Source organism: Boleophthalmus pectinirostris, unplaced genomic scaffold, assembly GCF_026225935.1.
Source record: "Boleophthalmus pectinirostris isolate CB_2022bp ecotype Guang Dong unplaced genomic scaffold, ASM2622593v1 HiC_scaffold_4, whole genome shotgun sequence".
NCBI classification, from domain to species: Eukaryota; Metazoa; Chordata; class Actinopteri; order Gobiiformes; family Gobiidae; genus Boleophthalmus; species Boleophthalmus pectinirostris.
The window spans coordinates 37,756,598-37,783,546 of NW_026571353.1; the positions used below are offsets into that span (position 1 = coordinate 37,756,598).

The 26,949-nt window shown below is 41.9% G+C and overlaps 1 protein-coding gene across 1 annotated transcript; it reads right to left on the reverse strand.

Moving 5' to 3' along the window:
- Positions 1 to 725: 725 nt before the first annotated feature.
- On the reverse strand, positions 726 to 26,227 carry LOC110162073 (ubiquitin-associated protein 2). The gene is given in 30 exon segments (XM_020926941.2): positions 726 to 1,391; positions 2,941 to 3,132; positions 3,854 to 3,930; positions 5,756 to 5,860; positions 7,562 to 7,732; positions 8,356 to 8,550; positions 9,386 to 9,464; positions 9,539 to 9,589; positions 9,906 to 9,997; positions 10,076 to 10,295; positions 11,555 to 11,609; positions 12,161 to 12,214; positions 12,216 to 12,279; positions 14,158 to 14,197; positions 14,288 to 14,540; positions 16,045 to 16,310; positions 16,837 to 16,967; positions 17,147 to 17,278; positions 17,406 to 17,646; positions 18,218 to 18,455; positions 18,736 to 18,800; positions 19,133 to 19,185; positions 19,516 to 19,595; positions 19,698 to 19,761; positions 21,523 to 21,600; positions 21,686 to 21,836; positions 23,181 to 23,291; positions 23,375 to 23,452; positions 23,691 to 23,823; positions 26,074 to 26,227. Coding segments are annotated over 29 exon segments (3,525 nt in total). The 5' UTR covers positions 23,784 to 23,823; positions 26,074 to 26,227; the 3' UTR covers positions 726 to 1,295.
- Positions 26,228 to 26,949: the final 722 nt, after the last annotated feature.

Below are 26,949 nucleotides of genomic sequence, written 5' to 3' on the forward strand. Positions count from 1 at the left end.
CATACTAATATTTGATTATCATTTAATTATGGATGTTTCATTATATTTTAATCCAGGCAAACTATGGCCCGTGGGCCAAATGCGGCCCTCAGGCTTCCAGGTGACTTGGCCCAAATGACCTGCATCAATTAAAAATGTACTTTTTACTGAAAGTTTTTTGAAAATCTACCTTGATAAAGCCAATATTTAATATTTAGTGTGTGGTTTTAAGGATCTTAGCGTGAATAAAGACTGACGGATCATTCTAACGTGTTAAACATGCACATATTTAAATTATTCCCTGTGTTGAGCACCAGTCTTCAGCCCTCGATCGGCCCTCTGCTTTGTCTGTGTTTAGATACATGTCCCTTGAAAAAAAAAAAGTTTGGACACCCCTGTTTTAATCCACTTTAGTGTTAGGTGTTTAAATGTTTGTTTTTTTTTATGCACAGCAATAATGTTCAGTTTTTAATGTATTCATAAGGTGGAAGCTTTAATATTACGCTCTTTTGTTTTTTTTTTAATACCTCTTACAGCACCTACTTTATCTAGTGTTTTGTTTTTGTGTGTGTGTGTGTGTTATGTTACACGTGCAAAATACATTAATGATAAAAAAATGTGTGCTGAAAATTTCCACCCTAGAGATATATGTAGAACACCCAGAAAATGATTCTTCTACCACCCAGAAACACAACACAGTAAAGGAAATAAACAGTATATAAAAATAAAAAGACATAAAACAGATCAAGGTTCCAACTGCTCAGAACTTTTATTTGGAGGGCAATGAAAGTTTAAAATTAAATTAAAATATTAACTTTAGATCAACGGGGCCGTTTAAAGGGGAGGGCACAGAAACTCTCCAGGTAAGGAACGTGGAACTAGAAAATGAAGTGTGGGGTTGTCACGTGGGTCGTATAAAAAAGAAAAAAGGGGGAGATGCAGTTAGTTTTTCGACCCCCACCCCCTTCGAAGTGTCCTCATACTCAGTGCTGGCTCTCTCTCGCCGCCCTGCTGGACGTTTGGGCTAATTTCACACAAGCGTCGCCATTCTGTCGTAATGTAACAATCTTTCCTGCAGTTTTTGAAAAAGTAAACAAAAATCCTTCAAAAATAAAATGTCGCAACCACATTTAATATTCTACTATTACATATACAGTATATATATATAAATACATAAATATCTTACATGTACAACCAATTTCAAAAGGGGCAAAGGGAGAACCCAAAAGACTTATGAGGACTGGGGGTGGGGGGAGAGGCCGCGGTGAAGGAGCAGCCTCTTTGGTGGAGGAGAGAGGTGAACTCCGTGGCGATGCTCAGTTGGTCCAGTAGGGGGAGTTAGCGTAGCTGGACTTGCTGCCTTGGGATTTCTGTTGCATGCTGCCGGACTGACTGCGCTGTCCTGGACCCCCCTGAAAACACACAACAGCAGAACGGCGTTACAACTAAATTAAACTAAACACTTTGAGCTTTGGAGATGTAGACAGACTAAATAAATAAGGACTTCTCAAAAATGTGTGAATGATACAAAACTCAGAATGTTTTTCAGGAGGTAACAACACTTAACATGGCTTAAAGCTCAGCTCAGTTTTGCATAATATGAGACCTTTATGGGTGCACCATGTACATTTTTTGTTGGAGGGTCCGCAAAACTTGGGTCTCGATGGAGATGTTTTTACCTGGAATGTTCCACAGTATGGCATTTTGGCATTATGGCAACTTAAAGAAGTTTCTGTTGCCAGCCGTGAAAACTTACTGTGAGCAGGATCACCCCATGGATCTATTAAAAAAAAAAACTGGAGGGTGTTGCTGCTTGTTGCTGCCTCCAGTTGATGCAGTGACACTCACTGGAACTTCAGCGAAAAAAAAAATCTCCTGGGCTGAGACAGGGCAATGTAAACACAACCTGCTCGTGTTCGGCTGACAGGGCACCTACAACTTTCAAAAATGTAAAATTTGTTGGAGATTTTTACATCATAAACTTTTTCTCTGCTCATAATCCTTCAGTTGTCTTAAAAAAACACTTTATAATCGTTTGCTCCGGCTCCGCTCTATCTCCTCTCACTCTGATTAGTCAAAGAAGAGCAATACTGCACATGCTCAATCAGCCCAGAGCCACCTGAAGAACCTCGCCGGGCTAAAGGTGAATCTGGACTCATGCGCCGTCGAGCTCGACCACTGATTGACTGGGCGCACATTTTGAAACCCCAGGGCTTGGATCACCCTGGTCACATCACTTTGTCTCCATTGAGATAGACAACTTTAAAGTCATACTGCGGAATATTCCAGGCAAAGCAAGAACATCTCCATGGAATCTCCACCAGAAAATTTACACTGTGCACATTTAATATTTGGTATTGGGGAAAAAAAAACAAAAACAAACAAACTGCATAGGGATTTGTAAGACCTGATTTCAATGGTCTAGAACAGACCTAGAACAGGCAATGTCCAGCTCCTGGGCCACATACGGCCCGTTTAAGATCATTTGTAATTACAAAATAAACATTTTATAATTTTACCTCATACATGGACTAAAGCTGCATTGCTTTTATTTTAGAGGTGTTTTTTTAAATGACATTTTTTGTAAAGCATCCTCACTTTTTCATCGTTTAGTCATAACAAACTCCCACCAGTCTGACCAGCTTGTCAAAACAATGATATTTACTGCTTTTTTTTTTTTTTAATAAAGAAATACAATTAATATTACACCGAATTGAGTTAAGCATTTTGGCCCGACCTTCCACAATATTTTCTGTTTCTCATGTGGCCCCATGGAAAAAATGATTTCTCACCCCTGGTCTAGTGAATTAAAACACTGCAAGATTTATCTTTAATATTCTTCTTCTCATATGACTCTACAGTCTGATATTTGACATGAAGTAGTAGTCAGTAGTAACAGTATCAGATGAACAGTGTTCCTGAGCTCTACAGACTGTGGTGTGAGTGAGCAGAAAGCGTCACCTGTCCGTCCTGGGCGAGGTGGTGGTGCAGCAGCTGGGAGTGTGGCTGTTGATGAGGGGGGAGGATGTGGAGGAAGGGGGCCGGGGCGTAACCGGGGGCACCGCCCGGGTTCAGGGGCCCAGTGCCCCCCAGAGCAGAGGGCAGGCTGAAGGGAGGGGGCGTGCCCGTGTGGAAGCCCTGCTTGTCAAAAGACTGCACAGGAAAAGAACAATTATTAGAAAAATACAGACATTAAAGCGAGAAGTATGTTACAGTTTTGATTCATGGCCTGAGCCTGATGCTGCGCTCCAGTCAGGTCGGAAAAACAATGACTAGTATTTAGTATTTATTATTTGTTATTATTATTATTTGTTATTATTATTATTATTATTATTATTATTATTATTTTAAGATTGGGAGTGAGGAACACAATTTCAGTTCTTCATGTTTCATATGAAAACTAAGAAACTTTTTTAATTTAGTATTTTACAATAACCATTTCAAACTAATGCTAAGAATCAAGTCAGTCAATATAAAACAAACAGGTAATAAATTAACAGAGATAATTTTAATGTGATCTACAGTTAAAGCAACGTCTGAGTGTCTTTTTTTTGTTTTGTTTTGGTCGTCATTAGTGTTGTGTAACCATTAGCACAACACAATTAAATGGGGAAAATGAAATGAGTAAAACAAGTATTTTTGCTGTTCTCAAAGCATCAGCACCAAACAAGTAGAAATCCCAAGATGGAAGTTCAAACCCAGTTCGAATTTCAGAACCAGAAAAATGCGACATTCAAGAACAACAACTGGGACGCACCATGAAAACTGATGAACCCAAATTTCCCTGTGTGTCGTCAGGCTCATCGGCTCAAAGTGCTTTTGTACTTTAATCAGACATAATGGTGTATTTTTATTCACTGTTGACTGTAGTCACCTGTGTTTTGCTGTAGATGGACCCTCCCATGTCAGGGACTCCCGCACTGGACCCTGAGGCGGAGAGACCTGGAGCTGCTGAGGGGAAAGCGGGAACGAGAGGGGGGGTGGAAACAGAGAAAGAACATATAAAATGTACTCTGGATTTAACAACAAAGATCTCACAATGACAGTGAAAATACAGCTACACACATTTTCAAGCTTCTGTAAATGCATTTTTGAAGCAGCATAGCGGGAACTACACTGACCATGATGCTTTGCTCTGTTTCTGTGCAGTCAACATGAGGAAATTACTCTCTGTACACAGAGACTTTTGACATTATTTAAACTAAATCCTAATCCTTTCCACTGCAGGTTTGTCTTAAAAAAAACCTACAATTTTACAGTTTTGACTCAATATTACACATTCTCGTCATGATTCGGGTTCAGTTACACCCCTAAAATGCGGCGTGTCACCACAGATTTATAGATTTATACTTCAGCACCGTTTGTTGATATGCAGTTAGTAATGTGCAGCCACAGAAAAGCAGATGCAGAGCTCCGCCCCACACACACATGCACGACACAGCGGCTCTTCTGAGGATCTGAGAGAGAGTGGACGTGTGCTGGGCCTGACTCCGTGGTTCGACATTTTTCAGCTTCAGTGTTCGTCGTAATTTACCTTTTATTTGCACTAGTGGGGAATCTGAAGTGTTGAGGACCGAAACGTTTTACTTTTACCATTTATTTCAAGCTTAAAGGGCCCGTATTACGCCATTTTCTGAAAACGTACCTGGAGTCGTGTTGCGTTTTGTTTCATTCACACATTTTTAACGCTCTGGAACTGCTCATCTCGTCACATTTTGAGCTTTGGAGATGGAAACAGACTAAAAAATAAAATGTGTGAATGAAATAAAACAACTCCAGGTTTGTTTTTGAGGCGATAACGACATTAAAACACGTCTTAAATCCTGCAAGAGTCAATTTTGCGTAATATATGATATTTAAATTTACAATATGATTTATTTTTAAAAAAAGAGTTCACTGGGAATTTCCTGATGTAGAGTTACTGTGTGACAGATGAACATTACTCCAGTCTGTAAGCAGATTTATAAATGAAAGGATAGAGAGATGAAATAATTAAACGGGCACTATGTACATTCTTAAGTAAAGGGTCTAAAATCTTTTCGTCTGCATGTTTTTGCCTGGAATGTTTCACAAAATGTCATTCCCTGTAATCTCTAGAGACAAGTAGGTGACGAAATTGAAAGCTTTTTGGCAATACAACCATTTGGAAGTTGATAAGTGACTGAAAAAAAAAAAAGACTGTCCGAAAAACTCCCTAGATCCAGATACAGTTCAATAAAAATAAAGTTTAAATCATGTGTGTGATACTAAAAGTCTTTGTTAAACCACTTCTTGTGCAAATTTCATATGAAACACAAACATTTTAATCCTCAAAACAGTGAAAATGTCAAATGCGAAGTTTTCTTCCTCTGAACAAACAAAATAATTTAGTAAAATATACCAAAAAATACTCTTGGTCATATATCGATACAGCAGCCCACAATATCGATACTGTATCATCACATTAAGAGATACGATATATCGATATTTCAATATTTTTGCACACCCCTACTGCTCAGTACTTTTCGGGAAATTTTGAGTGCACATTATCACTCATAGGACATTCGGACACTGCTAAAAATGGTTAAAGTAGCGCCCAAAAGGAGGGATTAGTGTTGACATTCGGACAAATTCATACCACACTGCGCAACATTCCAGGCAAAAGACAAGCAGACGACAGACCCTCCACGAGAAAAGCTACATATCGCACCTTTAATCTTTAAAAACTAAACAAAAAAAAGCCCTGAATGCCCTTGTTCTCCGGGTGGTGTCAGAGTGTGGGGGTGAGTGTGGGTACCTTTGCCTGGACCGCTGCCCGCTGCCTTGGCCTGTGTCTGGGCAGAGCCTCCGTACCCTCCCTTACTGTAGTCCCCAGCGTGGGCTTGGGACAGGTCGTCAAAGGCTGGAGGAGGCAGAGGCGATGGGGGGGCAGAGCGGGCACAGAGAGGGGTGAAGAGGAGGAGGAGGAGGAAGAGGAGGAGGAAGAGGAAGAGGAGGAGAGGCAGTGAGGTCACCTGTCTAAAGATGGAGGGCGCCTGTACACTGAGCAGGGGACCGGAGCCTGAGAAGCGTCACAAACCCAGAACACGCATGCCCCAATCCACATGCAACTCGTGTGCAAACGCCCCAACCGCAAACCATCAGAAACACACAAGGCAGTGGCCAAAATCACCCAGTCTAATAATAAAAAGTGTTTACGTGGATATTTAAGAGTATTTTCGACATAAAGCAGTGGCACTATTTGATTGTGGGGAAAAAAAAACTGGCCCAGAATCTCTTATGCATCATGTTTTAACTTTACTTTTTATGGAGGCAGTTTTGTTTCCATGGAATAAAAACTATAACAGTAACTAATAATAAATAAAAACAAAATATAATAACAAAAAAAATTAATCTGTGGATCTTTTTTTTTTTAATTGTTGATATGAGAAAAAATGATCTGACGAAGGCTTTTTGGCCGAAACGTTATTTAAAAATGAAAAAATCTTTGTGTGCTATGCATTTTTACACTTTTATTTTACCGTTCGTTTGTATTTGCAGTTCTACAAGAACCTTGGAGTACGTTTTCTGTTTCATTTAATATATGTTTTCTAACACTGCCCCACCCATTCCCAGGTCCGGAAGCAAATTTTCAATTAATTTTCCCCACAGACTTTCCAAAAAAAATAATTAGAACTTTGAAAGCTTATATTAAGTTTATGCAGGTCATGGTTTAAAAAATAAATCATGTTAAAATGTATTTGGTTCTTAAAAATATTTCGCAGAATATCAAGTGAATATCAAGAAATCATTGATTATCATGTGTATAGCAAATTATCGGGTTGTGAGCAATGAATCGTACTAAATTGGATTGTCTTCAGGGACCCTGTGATTCTCTAGTCAGGCAGGCGCCACCTAGTGCCTCCAATCAATTTCATTTCTCTTCAGCAACTAGGTCAGGAATCAGAATACACTAGCCGGTTCGCAAAAACCCTGGAAGTGTGAGTTCAGGCACCAGCCAATCAGCGAAGAGCCATATATTCTGTGTTGTCAACAATTCCCGAGACTGAGGATTTAAAGATGGAACAAAGAGAATGTTTGGTGAATTTTATCAAGGGGAAAGACGTTATTGTCCTTCTTCCTACGGGATTTGGGAAAAACTTAATATATCAGTTAGCTCCATTAGAGGCGCATTACATACGTCACGACCAAATAGCAGCGATTGGTCAAATAAAAACAGTACCTGCCTACTGTCGAGCGAACAAAATCTACGAAACCGGCGGATGAATCAGGCTAGTGACTCTCAGCCCTGTCAGCCAGAAAAGAGTGCACTAATCTAATAAAAATTATTTCTCTGATGCATTTTTGCTTCATTTTGTGATTCTCGGCCCTGTTCTACAACATTATATGACACATTTCAATTTTTTTTTATAGGGAAACAGGCCAAAACTATCATTTTCCAACAGGGGCATAAGGAGTGATTTCAGACAGAGCCCATGTCACTGAGCAGAGACAGCTGTGCCCACATTAGTTTAGCAATCTTCACACCGATGACACTCTAAATGCTGTGAGCTTCTATAAAACACATAGTGTATAATGCAGTGTGGAGGTGGTGGGGTCTTACCGGTGCCATAGGCGTGCTGCCCGTAGCCGCCCTGGTGCTGCTGGTGGTACTGGCTGGAGGGAGTGGCCAGGCCCAGAGCGGGCTGTTTGGCTGAAGCCGGGGGCACGAACACTGTGGGGCCGTACTGGAACGCAGAGGGCACACCGGGCATGCCAGCGTAGTACGGCAGACCTGAGGAAGAGGAAGGGGCACAGGGATATACGGGTGGGTTTGACGTCACAGCAGTTTTCAGGGCTAAATTGTTAAAGAAACTGTATGTATGTAATCTCTACTCTTCAGTTTTAAAAAGGGGACAAAAGCACAAAGCTCAAGCTCAGACAGGACACAAGGACAGCGGACACAAGCTCAGAACCTCCAGAATTGACTGTGACGTTCAGAGGCTGCACTAGCACTGATTTATGATTGGCTGCAGGCGATGAGGTTTTGAGTCCTTTCAGGTTTAACCCAACTGGATCAGCACTGAAACTGGCAACCCAAATGAAAGGCTCATTCTGCTTTGTGATTGTTATAATCTGGTGCTGTGGTTCTCAGAAAAAAAATATCCAAACATGGCAATTATGCTCAATGTGGTTGCAATTAAAAATAAAACAACATTACAGTTGTTATCAGCAAGAGCTATATTTGCTTTAAACATGTTCACCTTGTGTCTGGGGAGTTAGGTCATGTTTGTGTAATTTAAAAATAAAATCTTTTCTTGTAATCAGAGATAAGGCGTACATTGTGACAAGTAAAATGATGTCATGGCAGGTTCCCTCTGTGTGTGACTGCGCTGTACAGATATAAGGCTCCTGTACCTGTGTATCCGTAGCCTGGAGGCAGAGGAGGGTTCAGGAAGGCCTGGTTCTGTCCCTGTTGGCTCTGGGCCTGTCCTTGGCTCTGGCTCTGGGGCTGTGGAGGCTGCTGAGGCTGAGACTGGACTCCCCCAGAGGAGAGGCTGGTGGGAGGGGCCGGGGAAGATGAGTCATTACGCCCGAACTTTGTAGCTTCACCTGCAAAAGAAAATATGAGTTCAATATTCTATGTATACTATGCATATAATAGTATGGAATCATTCAGGGAAAATATATATTTTTGTTTTATAGTTATAGATAATATAGCTATCAATCAATATCACTTTGTTTGTCAATGAGGGGCAATTTGTGTGGCCTGATTTATCAGTCAGTTTCAACTCGTGGAAACAGTCTGACCTCGCAACATTAGAATTCATTCGCTCGACAGTAGGCAGGTACTTTTTCATTTAACCAATCGTGACGTATGTAATGAACCGTTAACGAGGCTAACTGGTATATTAAGCTTTTATCAAATCCCGTAGGAAGAAGGGAAATAACGTCTTTCCCCTTGATAAAATTCACCAAACATTCTTTGTTCTGCATTTAAATCCTCGATCTCGGGAATCATTGTCAACACAGAATGTCTGTCTTTGTCTACATCCATCTCGACGCTTTGTTTACTGTTGTGTTGTACCACAAAAGGGACCTACAGTAGTCATGGCTTCACAGCTCTTCTCTGATTGGCCAGTGTGCAGTCTACAACTTCCGGGGTTTTTGCAGTCTAGTGTATTCTGATTCCTGACCTAGCTGCTGGAGAGAAATGAAGTTGAGAGGAGGCAGTAGGTGGCGCCAGCCTGGCTACAATTTAAGCACACTGAGCAATAAAACACTATAGAAAAGCTCAAACTAAAGCCTGAGTGCAGCTGAACAGACAGGATCATGAGATCTAGGGTCAGTGCAGTTTGAAGCGAAGGACAAAAGAGTCCTGATTGTAATTATATTTGTGTTTCAAGCCAAATCACTGCAGCCCACCATGAATACTCAGACTGATTACCAGAGTATGGGTTGTTGGCCAGGCCGTCTCTTCCAGGCATCGTGGCTGTTGTGCCGGGGAATGTTACACCATAGTAGTCCTAAAGAAGAGGAGGACAGGGATTAAAATTACATAAAAAATAGCATTTACACATATGGCCATAAATTAACTCACCATAGGAAGACGAGACTGCAGCATCTGCAGGTCCTCATATCCATAGATCTGCTGTTGGGACAAGTGTGAGGGTCATGTCTCAATCCAAAACAAACTGGACTTGGGGTTTAGAGTAATAACAGAAACTCTTAATGTAAATGTAACAAGTTTAATACAATTATACTGGGGGTAAAACCAGATCTGACTGGTTAAATATAATTTTTATCTGTGCCAATGTGTACGGCTCTCGTGTTTTTCCATTTTCCTTTTCCTTTTGGACATGTTTTAATGAAAGCACCACCTAAAGAAATAGGGTAAACGGATTCTCGCCCTTATCCACAACTGGGAATATGATATCAAATGACAAAACTTTATAAAGCGTAGTTACCGGGTAAGCTGGGAGCAAGCCACCAGGGCCCATAATGTACTGATTGGCCAGAAGAGGTGGAACTCCCTGGGCCAGGTTTGGAGGAGCTTTTCCTGAAATGACAAAATACAGCGTTTAATGACGACTGACACCTGCCTTTAACACGAGAACTGGTGTAAAACAGTTGGTACCGGAGGAGGTGGTGAGCAGGGGGGCGGTGCGGCTGCCTGCAGCAGACAGAGAGGTGTTTGTGGGGGCGGTGGAGGGCCCGTTGGGGGTGAGTCCTGGAGCTCCAGAGGGATGCAGGCCGTTGGAGCTTGTGGCCAGAGGAACAGAGGCACTGCTGGGGGCGACTGGACCAGAGGACGAGGGGAAGGAGTGGAGACTGCTACTGCTCTCATCACTGCTCATCTGAGGAAACACCACAACATTTAGGTCACCTTTTATTGTTTGGAAAATGCTACATGCTTTTCACTGTTCAGATTTATTGTAAAAGCAGCTCTTAGCAGGGGCGCTGTCTGCATCTAATTTTAAAGAGTTTATCATTCAGGGACCAGGAAGTGCACGTTAGCATGCTTTTGTACTTTACTGTGATGGCAAAACTCCATTCTGGTCGCTCAAAGTTGGGTAAAGTGCTTATAAACTCATCTAGGTGGACAATTAGTTGTGATGACGACATTTATGGCGACCTCAGCTCTCACTGGACACTGCCGTTTTCTAAGTCTGTGCACTTGTTTCTTTTATTACCATAGTTTGTGTATTTTTTGGAAGTCTCACTTTTTTCATGGTTTGGGTGTTTCCTTGACTTATACTCTGGTTCAACTTATGTATTAAAATTTTCTCACTGAAGCAGTGAGAGGCTCTAGTCTTGTGTGTCAGTATCTGCTGCTCCTGTTCCTCCTGTAACTCTGTCACTTGGCTCTAATGCGCATGTCTCCTGCAGAAAGAGCCTCTCTCCTGCTGCAAGTCGTGAAATATTCAGCCGAAAACAAACGGGCAGCAGAAAGAAAGTGTGGAGTGAGAGAGAAACTTGTGACACTGGGAGGATGCACCATGAAACTTTCCTGAAGTCACTGGATGGATGGACAAAGTCTGGACTTCAGTGACACCGAAACCATCCTGTCGGGATTCAGAAAGACCGGAATAATTCTAACTGGAACTGATGCTGAGTCTGACAACAGCGACCCAGAAGATCAAGCGGCGCTCTGTTTACCTCCGGAGGTCGTGGAGTTGCTTAAAAGTCACACCAGTGATGAAGAATTGAATGGATTTAGTGATTTAGAGTGAGATGGAGAGTTTGGTAAACTTGTTCTGTTGTTTGTGTTATAGAATCTGAAGAACTGTTCATGTGACGTTAAAATACCAGACGCCTATTCAGTCTGTTGTTCTCTTTTACATGGTTATTAATATAGCTTGCCTTTCAAGATGAATGTCGTCTCTGAAATAAATTTCCCTCAAAAAGTGTGCCTTACAATCCGGTGTGACATATGTTTTTTCCTTGTTCATTATGCATTTTTTGGCTAGTGAGACTTATAGTCCGGAAAATACACTAAGTTGTTTTTCAATATTTTGACTTAAAATGAGCAACTTATAATACCTGACACAGATTTGAACTTGAGAGCAGACACGAGCACAATATGCCTTTAAAACAAGCGTTAAACTGGACGTACCGTGACAGAGTTTGTGCTGAGTGCAGATCCAGATGAGTGAGAGCTGGTCACGTGACTGAAACAAAACATGATCACATGAAACCATCTGCGCTCTACAGGTCACAGGAGACACTGGTACAGACACTGATTCAGTCTGTGTGTGTCCACACGTGAAGATTGAGACATGTGCTTGTAACCATCATAATCATAAACATATTTGGATATTGATACTTTGCAGCTGATCAACATTCTCTGGGAGAAGTGGAGCTAAACAGATTCACTGCTGTTTGAGGCTCCGATAGTGTTAAATAATGTTCAGATCGAAGTGTCTCTGACCACAAAGAACTGACTTAGCTGGAACTACAACAGGTGAGCTGATTTGTACTATTAATCAAGTTTCTCACACATAACATTACAGCCTTTAGTCACAGGACCATGAGGGCTCACATTGACCACAAGCTTCTGAAAGTGCTGTTTAAATCCATTTTGAGTCAGACTATCTAAAAACTTATTAGGCTGTGTGCTAATATGTGCAACCATTGTAAGTGCTGAACACTGCAGAACCTCCCAGCATGATGTCACTGCAAAGTATCAATAAGTTTCACATTAAAAGGGGGAGGATCTTACCTGCTGAGGGAGGAGATGGGGGTGGAGTGAGAGGGCGTGACCGAGGGGGAGGGCGTGGTGCGAGGGGCCACTGTCGCTGCTCAGGACCGGAGAATCGGGTTTGGATGTTCTTGATGACGCTGAAAAAAGAAAATTGTTAAAAAGAGGTATTTTAATTCTATGAGGTATTAAGTATTTGAGTTTCCCGTCTAGTGATGGGCCAAAAGCGTTGATGCGTCAACACATGTGTCAAGTTCAGCAAGTGACACCTGCCGAGCTGCGTCGCTGTGTATCACTTTAAAACCCTCACACTCTCCTCAGGGTCACATTGACCTGAAGATATATTTTTTTTTCCTTCCCGCTCTCTTGGGTGGGTCAATCAGACCCAAAGCTTTATTTTCTCACCTGGCGAGAAGTTATTTGAAAATAAAGTTTTGGTCTAAAAAAAATTTTTCTTCGGGTCAATGTGTCCCCGAGAAGAGCGTGAGGGTTAAGAAAAATCACGTGACAGATACATCTACTGTATGGTTTGGTGTTGCTTGTGTCGGGAGCACTGAGTGCGTGGGGCTCAAATCCATCGCTGTGTTTCAGTTCGTCACCCCAGAACCACAGAGAAATAGAAGACAGGCCTGTTCAGACTCAGAGTGGGCTCAGTTTGATCAGTCCCAAGTTCTACAGATTTCCTGAAATAGTTACATTATTTTACTATCATTTTCACAGCTATTCACCTCGTCATTTGCCTACTTTATTGTACAGTCACCTGTGATTTGTTTTAATGACATGACATTACTTTTTTGGTCAGTTCTTTCATTTGTTGGACATCAGAGCATCTAAGACAAATGAGCGTTCACGTGTCTGAATGAACGAGCCCTGCGCTCTGTCAGCGCTTCTGTATAGGAGGCAGTTCACTTTTTAAACCACCAGATGGCGATATAGAACGCACCAACACAGTGTTGGAAATATGTTAGAACCTTGAGGTCACTCCCCCTTCGGAGAACAATCACAACATAATCGGCGTGCATCCCGCTAATGAAACTACCGCACATCGCATCAGTTTTGTCAAGTTGTTGTGTACAGTTTTGTATCATGTTTTTCAATATTTATGGAGGATTGTCGTGTGAGAGCTTGTGGGCAAAGTCTTGGACAGGTTCATTCTGCTAAGGAGGGTTCAAATAGGGCCTAGGGGAGCATGGATTTATTCATTTATTTAATGAGACTGGGACAGTGCACAATTTACATTAACTTGAACAGGAGAGATGCACTGTACCAGGTTATAGCACCAGTGCCAATTTCCACCTGTCGTCCCTGGGCAGGTTCATTGATTTATTGTATAAATTGACCTATCTATCACCTGGATGACATCTAAAACCACTTCAGACACGTTTTCAATGAGGGAACAATGTTAGAACATGGTAGAAACCACTGAAAAGTCTATTTGTGGGCATAATAAGTTCTTTAAGTTCACCCTAAATTTAAAAGCTGTGCCACGTAACTAGTGTCACCAGCCTGTCTTCATGGAGATGCTATTACTTTGGAATGTTCCATAGACTGGCATTACGTCTCTGGGGACCAGCGATGATGTCAAGTTAAAGGTCAGATCTATGGAGAGACGACCCTGGCTCATGGTAAGAATAATGTATGCTTTTCAAGGTCAGTAAATTAATACATCCAACGCCATACTGCCAGGTTACGCCATGGCATCTCCTCCACCAGAAAAGTTACATAGTGCACCTTTAAATATTTCAGAAGACTTCCATATTCAGTACAATATTTTATTTTAAATGCACTTGCTGCAAAGAGCGTTTTCTTTAATTAAACTTATAAATAAAAATCACTTCTCAAAAGGGAAAATCTAACTAAAAGTGCTTTTTTTTTTTGCAATTTTAAGGCAAAACTAGCCTGTAAATTGCATGGGATTCTTGTATTAGTTTTAGCATATTTCAGTCTTCTCTCAAATGTCAAATTTCTTAGTCATGTTTGAAAAGTGAGTTGTGAACTAAATCAGATCAAATACTTACTATCGGCTGTGCTTTGTGTCTTCATGTTGCTGTATCCATTCTACAAATAAAAACAGTAACAGTAAGTCAACAACGTCCCGAACTAAAACTAGACTTAAGTAAATGTACTCTGTGGAGATGAGGCACGTACTGTGAGAGCTCCGGAGGTGGAGGAGGGCAGGTCTTTGCTCTGAGAGAAGCCCAGATGAGGAGGCAGGGCTCGGGGGCCGGTGCTGGTCTCTCCCCTGCTCACGGCGGGGCTGGAGGTGGAAGGGGGCTGGCTCAGTCCGCTGGGGAGAGCCATGGAGGGGGAGGCCGTGGCGCTCGGTAAGCCCAGAGACGGAGAGGGGAAGGCGGACTCCGACACGGACGATGGCAGGGTGGCCAGGCTGCTCATGTGCTCACTGGACACAAGGAAAGAAGGAGACAGTCAGGCTACGTTCAAACTCTGAATCAAGATTTTTTTGCCCCTATGCTCCTGTATCTGATCTTCTAATGATAGTCTGAACGAGACAGATCAGATTTTTTCAGTGTGACCCAGGCCACTTGGATATGTGCTCCTAAAGCCGATACATATCTGATCTTTTCACATGTGACTTCAGTCTGAACGACCAGGTCACATTCATTCACCTACACGTCAGGCTCAGAGTCTAGTCAATGGCGGGAAAGTGAAGTTAGTGAATTAATTAATATTTGGGGGGGATTGCTGTATTCAGGCCAAATTGGAGGAGTCTTATCAGAATTGGGCGGTTTTTGAAACGATTGCTAAAGAAATACAGACGGTCTTGGCTCCAATGTAAAAAAAATAAATAAAAGAGCCTGCGAGCCAAATACAAGGAGGATAAAGACTCAAACATACAAAGCGGCCGTGGAAGTGTAACCATTTTAAAAAGAACTGGACTGTATTTTGGGAGACAAGGTCAGTGTTTAGGTGACTTCTATAAACACTGATGTCATCGTGTCCTTCAATGCACATGTGGGACACTTTTGGGATGTTTAAAGTTCACACTGGAGATCACATACAAGTCGCATTTAATTGGAAATGTGAACGACCTCACAAAAAAATTGGATATCACAAATAAATCCGAATTGTGCATTAAGCCCTACAGTCCAAGTATGTTGAGAAACTAATATTTCCCTCCCTCCATTTTCCAAAATAACATTGCACACAGCATCGTTTTCAGAAAAGTTTTCGTTTACATCAATCCGCATAAATACCCCGTCGTATGAGCGACACCTGCTTTAGATTCAAACCTGTAGCATTTATTTTATTACAGTTGTAAGTTTTACTATAAAATACCTTGAAAAACGTGCATTACTGAGCGGGCTCGCCTCTCCACAGATCTGTTAATGAAGTGGCAAAATCACTGACCTCCGAGCTCATTTGTCGCTGGTCATAGACATGAAACATGAGCTGTGTGTGCAAATGAAACATATGGAAAGTGTTTGCAGCAGAAGAAATGCGACTGCTGCTCTCAATTCTTCCATGATAATCATCAGAGCAAAAGAGAAACATTGCTCACACTTTTGGCACATCAGCTCCTAAAACTCTGTTTACACACAAACACCAAACCGTAGTTTTCCAGAATCTCCAGTCTAGCCGGAGTTTTTAGAAAGATATAAGGAGAACACACAAAGGGAAATGTCTCCGTTTTTAAAAATACCTGTGTACATGTAAACAGGGCCTGAATGTACCCTTAGAGATTCAGACAGTTTGAATACTGCAGTCAGTCCTTTCTAATAGCTGCTAATTTGTGAATATTCTAGTATCTTTCAAGAAAGTATCTAACTTTTACTTCAGATAAGACACTACTTTATTGCGTGGACTGTTGTATATATATTGTTTTTTTTCCTTCAAAGGCTCAGCTGAGTGTCGCGTTCTGAAAATCTGTCATCCCTGATAGTTACCTGACTGCACTGGGCTTGGAGAAGAGACTGCTCTGCTGCTGCGTCTGGACCGAGGACGGGGCGGGCATGGACGTGGGCATGGAAGAGGGCATAGAGGAGGGCATGGGGGCGGACAGGGGGGCGGGTGCCTGGTCCCTGGTCCTCTCCGGCTGGGGGGGCATGTCCACTGTAGCTGCGGCCTCAGAGGCAAAGTCCAGAGCTCCAAACTGAACGTTCAGCCCAGAGACGTCTGTGGATCCAGGCATCTCCACGGCCGACGACGGGATCTGGGACAAAAGAAAGAGCGTACATGTGTGTTATTATGATGTATGAGCCACAGACTGTTTATATAACTGATCACAGCTAGACCATTAGTCGACGCATTCCAAATACTACGTGGGCATGGGTGCAATTCGGTGCCATCGAGAAGCTCCAATTCACTTTCTACTGAAAAAGCATGGCCCCTTTCGGTAACTGCTGCTGTAATTTTGCTCTTTAAATGTTTGGATTAACCTGCTCTACTTGGTCCTGGTGTCTTTAGTTCACCATTATTTTTATCTTTAATCAAGATATGAGCATTAATAACAATGATGATACACGTGCTCTGATTTCCAAATATAGTTCCAGGCTGTAGATAAGTCACTATAACTGCTCACCACCATTTACTTCATTTGGCTGGAGCTGAAAGTGTCATGCTCCCTCACTCCTCACTCCATGTATGGAAGATGGGATAGAACTATTATGCATAAATATTATAGTGCTTTCAGATCTTTATTTTCATGTTCACATGCATTCCAGACTGGTGGCGTTTACCTTTGAGGGGGGTGGGACACGGCGTCTGGGGGCTCTCATCTGTCTCTGAGGAGCTTCTGAGGTCTGACCCTCCAGGCCAGACAGCTTCACTCCAGGAGATGCTCCATCACGGGCAGAAGACACCTCATGACCTGCACAGCACCACAACGTCAGAATAAGACAGCTTTGGGTTTTATACATACACTTAAAGAATATATAGAATTATATATGTGTTCTAATGGAGCCATATTTAAAACATTTTAATAAGATTTTAATACATTAGCTACATCAAATGGCCAAGCACCAGTGGAGTAAAATGCTGCAGTCGTACCTGGAGGTGTGGGGACTTGGGGCGCGTGAGGCTGCGTCAGCCCTAAAGACTCAGAGGAGAGGAGCGAGTGCGTCTGCCTCTGGGTCAGCTGACTCAGCACCGCGGACGGCTCCGGCTGAGGCTTCATCTCCACTGCAACACAAACATAGAGACTTTATAAACTGTTCTAAAGGAGATGCTCACACATGTGTATTACAGCAGCACAGGGCCGATACTCACTACAGCAGAAACAAGAGCCCAGTGCAGGGGTAACACTTACAGTGATGAGCGGACAGGGGACCGTTCTCCAGCCGCGGCGCTTTGCTCTCTGCCACTGGGGCAGGCGCAGACAGGGCAGGTGCAGACATGGCAGGCGCAGGTGCAGCCGGGCTGGGCATGTGCCCTGGTCCATTGGTGACTGCAGGACTGTGGCTGCTCCTCTGACTCTGCCGAGGTCCGGGCAGAGGCTCCAGAGGCTTCGACGTGTTCAAGGAGCCAAACCCAGAGCCCAGCACCGACGACTGAGGGACACAAAGAGATTTAGAGACAAAGACAGGACAAGAGAACACACTGCACACGCCCAGCTGCAGTGATGGGGCAGTTTTGTTGTGCTGTGACCCCCACACAGTTATTCTGTTGTAGTCTCCACCTTTGAAGCTGCATGCACCAGACCACCTGTTCATGCCATTTGAGAAAAGGCTTGTGGTTGGCTCCGGCGTCTGGTCAGAATAGACTTCTACAGACTTATCTGAATACCTGTGGCCTCAGCCCTGGAGCTGTGCTGTGTGCAGCCTGAGCTCTGCAACAGCTGAGTGCACTCTGATCAGGCAGATAACAAAAAGCCTATTTTAATTTGTGGCATGAGTACAGTTTAATATGGAAGTCTTTTTCATCTACCCGGACTTCAAACTCAGCGTGTTGCTGTGGGATGCTTTTGTGCCAGTGGAACCACAGAAAAAATAATAATACTAATTCATTTAATATGTAAATGGGTCCCAGTTCACTTAGTGTTGGGCGCTGGGGTAGAAAAGATTAAGAGTTCCTGCTCTGTGTCATGGGAATTTCAGATCAAATAAATGAAATGGTCCTCACCAGTGCGGCGTGTGCGTAGGACGTGGCGGCGTAGCTGGCGGTGCCCGAGGCCGCGTGGGCGTAGCTGTTGGCGGTGGCGTGTGCGTAGCTCTGTGTAGCAGTGCGTCCATTATGATGCGAGTTCGTGAAGACCAGACTCTGACCCAGCTCTTCAGCCGAGGGCCCGTCCACGATCCCCCCCAGGTCTGAGTCCACCGCAGCAGCTCCGGTCTTAGGCAGGAGCTGAGCCAGATCCACACTGAGCACAAGAGACGTATGAGAGGATTTAACCAACACACAGATATCATATGCTTTGTCAGGAGTGCAGTATGAAATAATAAAACATACTAGATGAGCATTATTATCATGTGCAGAATGTAAAATGATGAATTATAGAAATGGGTCTAAGGAAAATCAGAAGCAATGTGGAATTTCAAGGACATGAATCACTAATTACTAATGAGGCCACACCATTATAGCAGGTTTAAAAGCTCATAAAACTATTTTTAATTAATGTCTCCTTGAAGTGGAGCACTTACTTTTGCCCAGGGGACAGGTGGTTCACAGGAGCAGAGGAGGCTGTGAACACTTTGGTCTCAGACAGCTACAAGAGAAGACAAATATTTATCATAAACACACATAACATTAAAAAACATTCTTAAAAGTGCTGAAGGATTTGGGGAAAATATCAAAACATGTTCTGACATTTCAGAACATGTTTTGTGCAGATCTAAACTACAGAGTCAGTAGATTTTGTGCAGAAGACGGGAGATGTTTTTGTTTGTGGAGAAAATCACAGCTCTTAAAGTACAACAAAAATGTCATCCTTTACGATTTGCCGATTGTGTTAATTCAAATTGCCATTTCAATTTGAATGAGATTAATCTTGCAGCCCCATTTCTTAAAATGCATAATTTTACAAGAAAACGCTCTTACATCTTCAGACCAGTCCTCAGAAGTCCAGTCTTCCATGTTGCCTCCCCAGGGTCCTGAGGGACAAGAGCGGCCACGTTAGACTTAAACTTAAAGGGAAATTACTTAAAGGAAAATTTGAACAGAGTCGCTCACAGATACAATATATTATAATAACAAAGAGAAACAATATAAATGGTAATAATAAACTCTAAATAAGTAGCACAAAAGCAAGAGACAGTTCAAATAAAGCATAATTATACAAATGTGTGAGTACAACTAAAAACAGTATTAAAAACTTATCTCATCTATATACAAAGAGGTCATAACGAAAAGTGCAAAGATGATAAAATAACTGACAGGATGTTGAGTCTTTCTAGAGGAAATCATGACTCATGTCACTGTACCTTCTGCAGGTCCGTTGCAGTCTTCCCATGTTTCCCCGCGACCTCCAGAGTTAGCCGTGTAATCAGCAGGATTAAACGTCCTACAGAAACAAAAACAATCACATTATAAAGTAGAAGGACAAACTTTGTGTTAAATCATGCCCTCACTGAACCAGAGGGGTCAGTGTGTGTCCGAGTCTTACCCCATTCCCTGTGAGGAAAACCTGTTTCCAACAGCTGCCCGACCGCGACCACGACCACCTGCTCCTGTGAGAGAACACAACGCTCACATCTGCCCTCTACTGTTCACAACACGTCACTGCAGACTCCTCTTTATACAAGACAATCTGGTCAAGATCCTAGTCCAAATGTGAGTAAAAGGGCAGTACTTTAATGTCTTTAACGACTCAAAAGAACAGACTTCTGCAGAACAAATGTGCGAAGTACTAAAAGCTGTTAAACTGAAGAAAAAGAAATTATATGTTTAAATCTGACTGAAATGAGGCATGAACTACAAATAAACAGCTGTGATTGATCTAAAAACATGATTTGCTGTGTCTGGTCCCAGATGAAAATGGAAGAGGCCGGATAGCCGGGCTAATAGGACCAATAATAGGATAAGCTCTGCTCATAACTCGTTTCATGGCTGGTGCACTCAGGGTTTGGTCTCTGCTCTTCCAGTTTATCTACAGGGTATTATTTGTCATGTAAAATGTCTAAAATACGATCAGAACATCAGATCTGGGAACAAACTTAACTGAGTGAGTTCTCTACGTAACATGTGCTTTGGAAATAAACAACAGGAAATGATACAATATTTAAGCTTTTAGTGCTAGAAAGAAATATTCTCCTATGGACCCATCATTTCTGTGAGGAGAAAGTTAATACTGCAGCACATTCCACTTGACTTTTTGAGATGTCTATTTCACGCCAAGACTCATGTTTTACTACATAAGGAAATCCTACCTGGACTATTCTGAGGAAAATGTGTCCTCCATTTTATCCTGAGCTTTTGTCAATCATTATTAAGTGTTTGTATTTATTTATTTTAAAATTAATGCATTTTTTATGTCTTTATTTGATGATAAAGTGATGGTACTTTGCCTGTGTGAGAATATTTTAAAACTGTAGTATTGCTGAGTGTTAGGGGTGTGCAAAAATATTAAAATAATGATATATCGTATCGTTTAATGTGATGATACAGTATCGATATATCACCAACAGTATTTTTTATTAAATTATTTTGTTACAGTGCTACAATTTTCTTGCTTGTTTAGAGGAAGGAAACAGACATTTTTACTGTTTTGATGATTAAAATGTTTGTGTTTTATATGAACTTTGCACAAGAAGTGGTTTAACAAAGTATTTTAGTATCACAGACCAGATTTAGCCTTTATTTTTTATCAAATCGAATTGAAATATGTCATATTGAATCGAATCGTGAGCTCACTGTATCGAGATATGTATGGTATCGTGGCCTAACGTATCGAGGTATGTATCGTATCGGCAACTTCTTAATTTGAGCTGGTTATCATTAATAAGTTGCCGATTCAATAAATACCTCGATGCATAGGCCACGATAAGATGCATATCTTGATACAGTATATTTCAAATCAATTCAATACGGTTCAATAAAAAAAAATAAAGGTTAAATCGTGGCTCTGATAATAAAAGTCTGTGTTTCATATTCACTTTGCACAAGATGTAGTTAAACAAAAACATTTTAAGTCTTCAAAACAGAGAAAATGTCAAATGTGTTGCATAAACGAGCTTCCTTCCTCTTAACAAGCAACAAAACTATAGCTCTAACAAAATAATTGAGTAAAATATACCAAAAAAAAAATACTCCTGGCGATTTATCGATACTTTCCTCACATTAAACGATACGATATTAATATTTTTGCACACCCCTATTCTTAATGATGCTCAGCCCTAATAAGTGTGTTTTGTTGTTTTAAGAGAAATATTATATACAAGAAAAAAATAAATATACATGACAAAAATAACACCATCACCGTGAGTGCTTACCTCTGCCCCGCCCCCTGCGCCCACGGTCTCCGCCCCTCTCTCCTGGAGCCACATCAAAGCCATTCTCCTCCACTCGACCTGGAACCAAAACAAACCCATGAACATCATTTGAAATCACGCCTGAGCACACGTGAGTCCAGCGTCTAATGTGAACGAGGCACACCTTCCCGGCCCCGGCTGATCCCTCTTCCTCTGCGGTTGGACGCTCCTCTTCCTCGGCTCGGCTCTCGCTCTCCTTTTTTCTCCTTTGTTTCTGGGGCAGATCCGTCTTTTCCGGGGCTCTTCTTCTTCCCCACAGTCTCCCAAGAGTTCTGCTGCAGGTCAAAACACACGCACAGGGGTTATACAAGAAGGAAGTCATGGCATTTATATAAGAGCACAATGTGGATTTTAACAGCATCTTTTCTTGTTGATATTAAACTTCTGATGCATTTCATTACATTCATCTGTTGTACTTTGTGATTAATTACAGTAGTTTCAGTGGTGTTTTTGAAGCTCTGAGCCCCACCTGCATTTGCTCCACGAACTAAGTCACTCCCTCTACAGAGCGCTATCACAACACAATCAGTGTGCGTCCCGCTAATGAAGCTACTGCAAGTCTTTGAAATAATAGATCCTGCTGTAAGATCTAACCGTAAAGAGGGTTTGAATAGGGCCCAAACATGCATGAAAGACATAAAATAAAATCACTTCAGGCAGGCATGTCCAAAGTGCGGCCCTCAGACAAATTTTTCTTGACCCTCAGACTTCCAGGTGAATTGGCCCAAATTATCTTGCATCAATTAAAAACTTTTTACTGCAAGTTTTTTGAAAAGCTACCTTGATAAAGCTCATATTTAATATTTAGTGTGTGGTTTTAAGGATCTTGGCATGAATAAAAGTCCATTTTAATGTGTTAAAAATTTACATATTTTAATTATTCAGTGTATTCAGCACTAGTCTACGGCCCTCGATCGGCCCTCTGCTTCGTCTGTGTTTAGATGTGTGGCCCTTGATGAAAAAAGTTTGGACACCCCTGACTTAAGACATGTTTTTGATCAAGGAACCAGCTTCAAAAAATCTATTTTGCATAATACTGACCTTAAAGTACAGCTGCTCAAAGATATGCATTTAATCTATTCGGGCATGTGCTAATTATAAAGACCATAGACTGTTTATATAAATGGACGTAACTAACCCGCTACGTTCCAAATAGGAAGTATTCATGGGGACACTTCCAGCTCCATCGACTTGGGCTCCAATTGATTTTACATTGAAAAAAGTCACTTCCCTCTAACTGCTGCAATGCGCCTCGTCATTCTGGTCTTAAATGCTCGTATTAACCCTTTCTACATGATCCTGGCATTTTTATTCCAGTCCTTTGTCCGTAAATTCCTATCCTAATACGAAACTCTGCTGCAAACTCACCCCTATAACTGCCACCCTCATTGAACTTCATTTGACTGAAGCTGAACGCTGCGGGTGACGTCACACTCCCTTATGGTAAAGACTGAGCGTAAACATGTGCGCAGTTTTGTAGCATTAAATCTGAGATCTCGTCCCATCACTACCTTCAAATACAGCTAAATAAAGTTCTGCGATTCGCTTGCAATTTTAAATAAACATTACATAGCACAATATGTATTCCTGTATTAAAATAAACTGAAACGTATCCGTACTGTGTCAGAGGGGCTGTCGAGCAGGAAGAGGATGGCTCTGTTTACGTCTCCATTGCAGTCGTGCAGCGCCACCAAGCACTCGTCCTGGGTCTTTCCTGTCACCTCCATCAGCTGAAACAAACAAACACATGTTAAAATTGGAAAAAGTCATTTAAATAAACACATTACATTTAAAAAGGGAAATAAACGTGTACCTGTTGGACCTTGGCTTCAAAGTCTGGATCATTTTTGTCGTAGATCATCTGAGCTAAACGCATCTGTTCTGCTGTGGGCTGAAAAACAAAGATTTACATCAAAACACAAGACAAAAATTTGAGAGTATACAACTATATTCCTGTACTTGTGGGTCATCTTAGTTGTTTCCTAACTGTCTGATAATGAAAAATATTGGATTGATATATCACCTGAATAACATTAGAGGGGTAATCCATAACAAGATTCATTAATTTTGTTTACTTATTTCATTGCATTGATACATAGTGTACCACAGTCTGGGGCCCTTACACTCACCTGTATCTGTTTCTGTGGCTGTGGGGTGTGTGTGTTTGTGGGCAGGGCCTTGTCCCGAGTCCCTCGGGTCTGACTGACCACTGAAGTCATCATATACAGTATATACAAAAATGTATGTACAAAATAGAAAAATCTACAAAGGAAAGAAGAGAACAACTGTTAGAACAGACAAAAGAGCTCCATCATTAGAGCTGCATGATACACTTACTAAACTTACTATTAACCTTTATGGTAATATTCAAAAGGAGCAGTATGTAACATTATTGATGCAGGTTACACCACCCGCTTGTCACCAAAGAGATGTGACTGCTTTGAAAAAAATGCTCCACAGTATGGCATTAAATTTAGCGTACATTTATTCAGTTTCTTGTTTATGAAAAAAGTTACCCAAGTGTCTCCATGGAGATAGATTGGAGGCAAACCAGTGGACACAGGCGGGTGTTGGAGAAAACCGTCAAAAAAGTTACATACTGCCCATTAAAATGTACTTTTTGAGAAACAAAATTTAGTTAAATGAAAACAAAAATATAAATGAAGTCTCATATCATGGCTGAGTAAAAAATAAAAATCATACTATATATCTGTAAGTTTATTTTTAGTTACCTTACTTTAATGCACAACCTTAGTTTTATAGTTATAGTTTTTATAGTTATTTATATAGTTTATATCTTATCTATTATTAGACTTATCCTTAGACAAACTTTATTGATCCACAAGGGAAATTATTTGGACACAGTAGCTCACTCATCACAATATAATATAATAAAATATAAGAAAGAAAAAATATAAATGGTAAATTCTCAGCTTTATACAAGAGGTCATAGGAAGAACATGCACCAATGATGTGATTATTGACAGGACATAAGGTTATCTAAACTATACTGTATACCTGTAAGTCTATTTTTATGGTATCACAGTTTATATCTTATCTGTTATTATGGTTATATGATGCGCCGTAATGTCAAAGCAAGTTCCAAGTTTGTTCAGCAACAATGCAAATAAAACGGATTGTGACTTGATTATTTTAGTGATTTATAACGCAATTCCCGTAGTTTTAAGTTCTACAGTGTTTACTTAGTGCAGAAATAACGTAAACACATGCGTTTGGAGAGCCTGCTGTTGTGAGGCATGCCATGTAAGACCCTCAACCCATCTGTCGCCCCCATCTCACGGTTATATTTAGCGGCGAGGGGCAGTCCGGGTGTCCGCTTACACCCCCCAAGACTCCCACTCGAATACCCAAATGTGTCCGAATACACGCCTATATATGCACGGATTAAAAACACGCTGATCTAACGCGACAACAATGCTTTAAAAAGTGTACGTACCCGGCTTTAAACCTGCGAGAGCCCGTGTGCGTTTTAAAACAGAGCCGTGGTCATGGAAATGTTATGCAAGTGTACGCTCCAAGGTGGATTGGGTTACGCGCGGAGAGCTTGTTGTTGTCATTAGATTTAGCCCGAGTCTTTTCAGGGCAACTGCAAATAAGGCTCGTAAAGCGCAAACGCCGCTGAAATCAAGCACAATCCAAAATCAACCAGACTAAATTTGCACACAAAACAATGCACGTCCAAGACACACGACGACAATGATCAGTGTTTACTATTTACGAGTGACAAAACAAAACACGTGGGCGGTTTCACGTCTGGTGCAGCCCGCAGGTATAACACGTAACCTAAAAAAATCATAGCGTGAACATTTTTTTATGTTGTCTGGAAATACGAGTTCCACCAGCGCCGAGGCTCAAGTGGAGACGGCTAAGCGCTGGTTAGCCTTTTTTTTTTAGCACGGCACCTTAGCCAACCGTGCCTTTGTCTCAAGTGTGACTCAAACATGGCATTCCTGTACATTTCAGAGCACCGCAGCGATATATCTCAAAAACAGCGGGTCTCGAATGTGTTTTAAAGCCCCGCGCCGCGCGTTTGAGCCCGTTCGGAGAGAATTAAATCGATAAAATCACATGTTTTGAGGTGAACACAATAAAACGCTAACGCCTGACACACATTTAGCCGATTAGCCGCGGCACAAAGCAACAAATACACAAGATTTAACGCGAGCGCAGTGACATCTGTGACATCTGACAGCGCTTGCGGTTAAGTGTCGATTTAATCCAAGACAAACCGGTGATGATTTTAGTTTTAGCAGCGTGTTTGTGCCCGGGTTGTAGCTGTAGCTCACGCCGTTAGCCGTTAGCCCGGCATGTGTACGGCCCAAGCTACAGCTACAAAGGCTAATTCGGCTAACCAGCAAAATCCACGCTGAAAATCCGTCGCTCTAATTCCTCCCCACAAACCCGGTGCGGTGTGATCGGTGAACGGGTCGGATTAGAACCGGTCCCGAGCAGGTTTATCCCCGGGACAGGACGTGTTTTTTTGTTTGTTACCTGCTAACACGCTTCGCTCAGCCACAGCAGACTCCGTCACGTGACCCACCGCGCCGTTGTTCTACACGGAGAGAAGCGCGGGCCAATCACAGGGGCTCGGGAGCGGTCACGTGGTAAGGCTGCGTGGTGGTCTGCGTGCGCGCTCCCCCCCGGGACTCTGCGCGGTCCCGTCTTTGTTTTCAGTTTGACAAAAGAAATGCGAAAAAAAATAAATAAATAAATAAAAGACCAACGAGAAAAAGGCAAACCTACGACGGTACGACGGAGTATAAGGGTCAGATTAAAAAAATAAAAAAAAAATGCTGGCGCTACGAGAATAAAGTCGTAACATTTCTACATTAAAGTCGTAATATTATGAGAATAAAGTCGAAGCCAGAAAAAGTCGTAATTTTACGAAAATAAAGTCATATTTTTACGAGAATAAAGTCGTAATTTTACGAGAATAAAGTCGTAAATTTATGAGAATAAAGTAGTAATTTTATGAGAATGAAGTCGTAGTCAAAATAAAGTCGTAATATTATGAGAATCTCGGCTACTCGGAAAGTCTGAACGAGTGGAGGATGGAGAATTTGGAGCATTTTGTAAAGGAGAAGAATCCGTGTATCATTCGTTCATTCGACTGAACAAGGACTGAATCAGGACTAAATCAGGTCCGGAACCAAACCAGAAAGACCAGGATTGAGACCGGGACCAGACCAGGACTGAGGCCGGGGCCGGGGCCTGCGGGACTATTGCACCACATACGGACTGCCAGGACTGAACCAGTACTGAATCGGGACTAAACCAGGACTAAACCGTTTTCAGTCCTGGTCTGGTCCCGGTCTCAGTCCCAGTCTCAGTCCTGGTCCTGTTCCCGGTCTCAATCCTGGTCTCAGT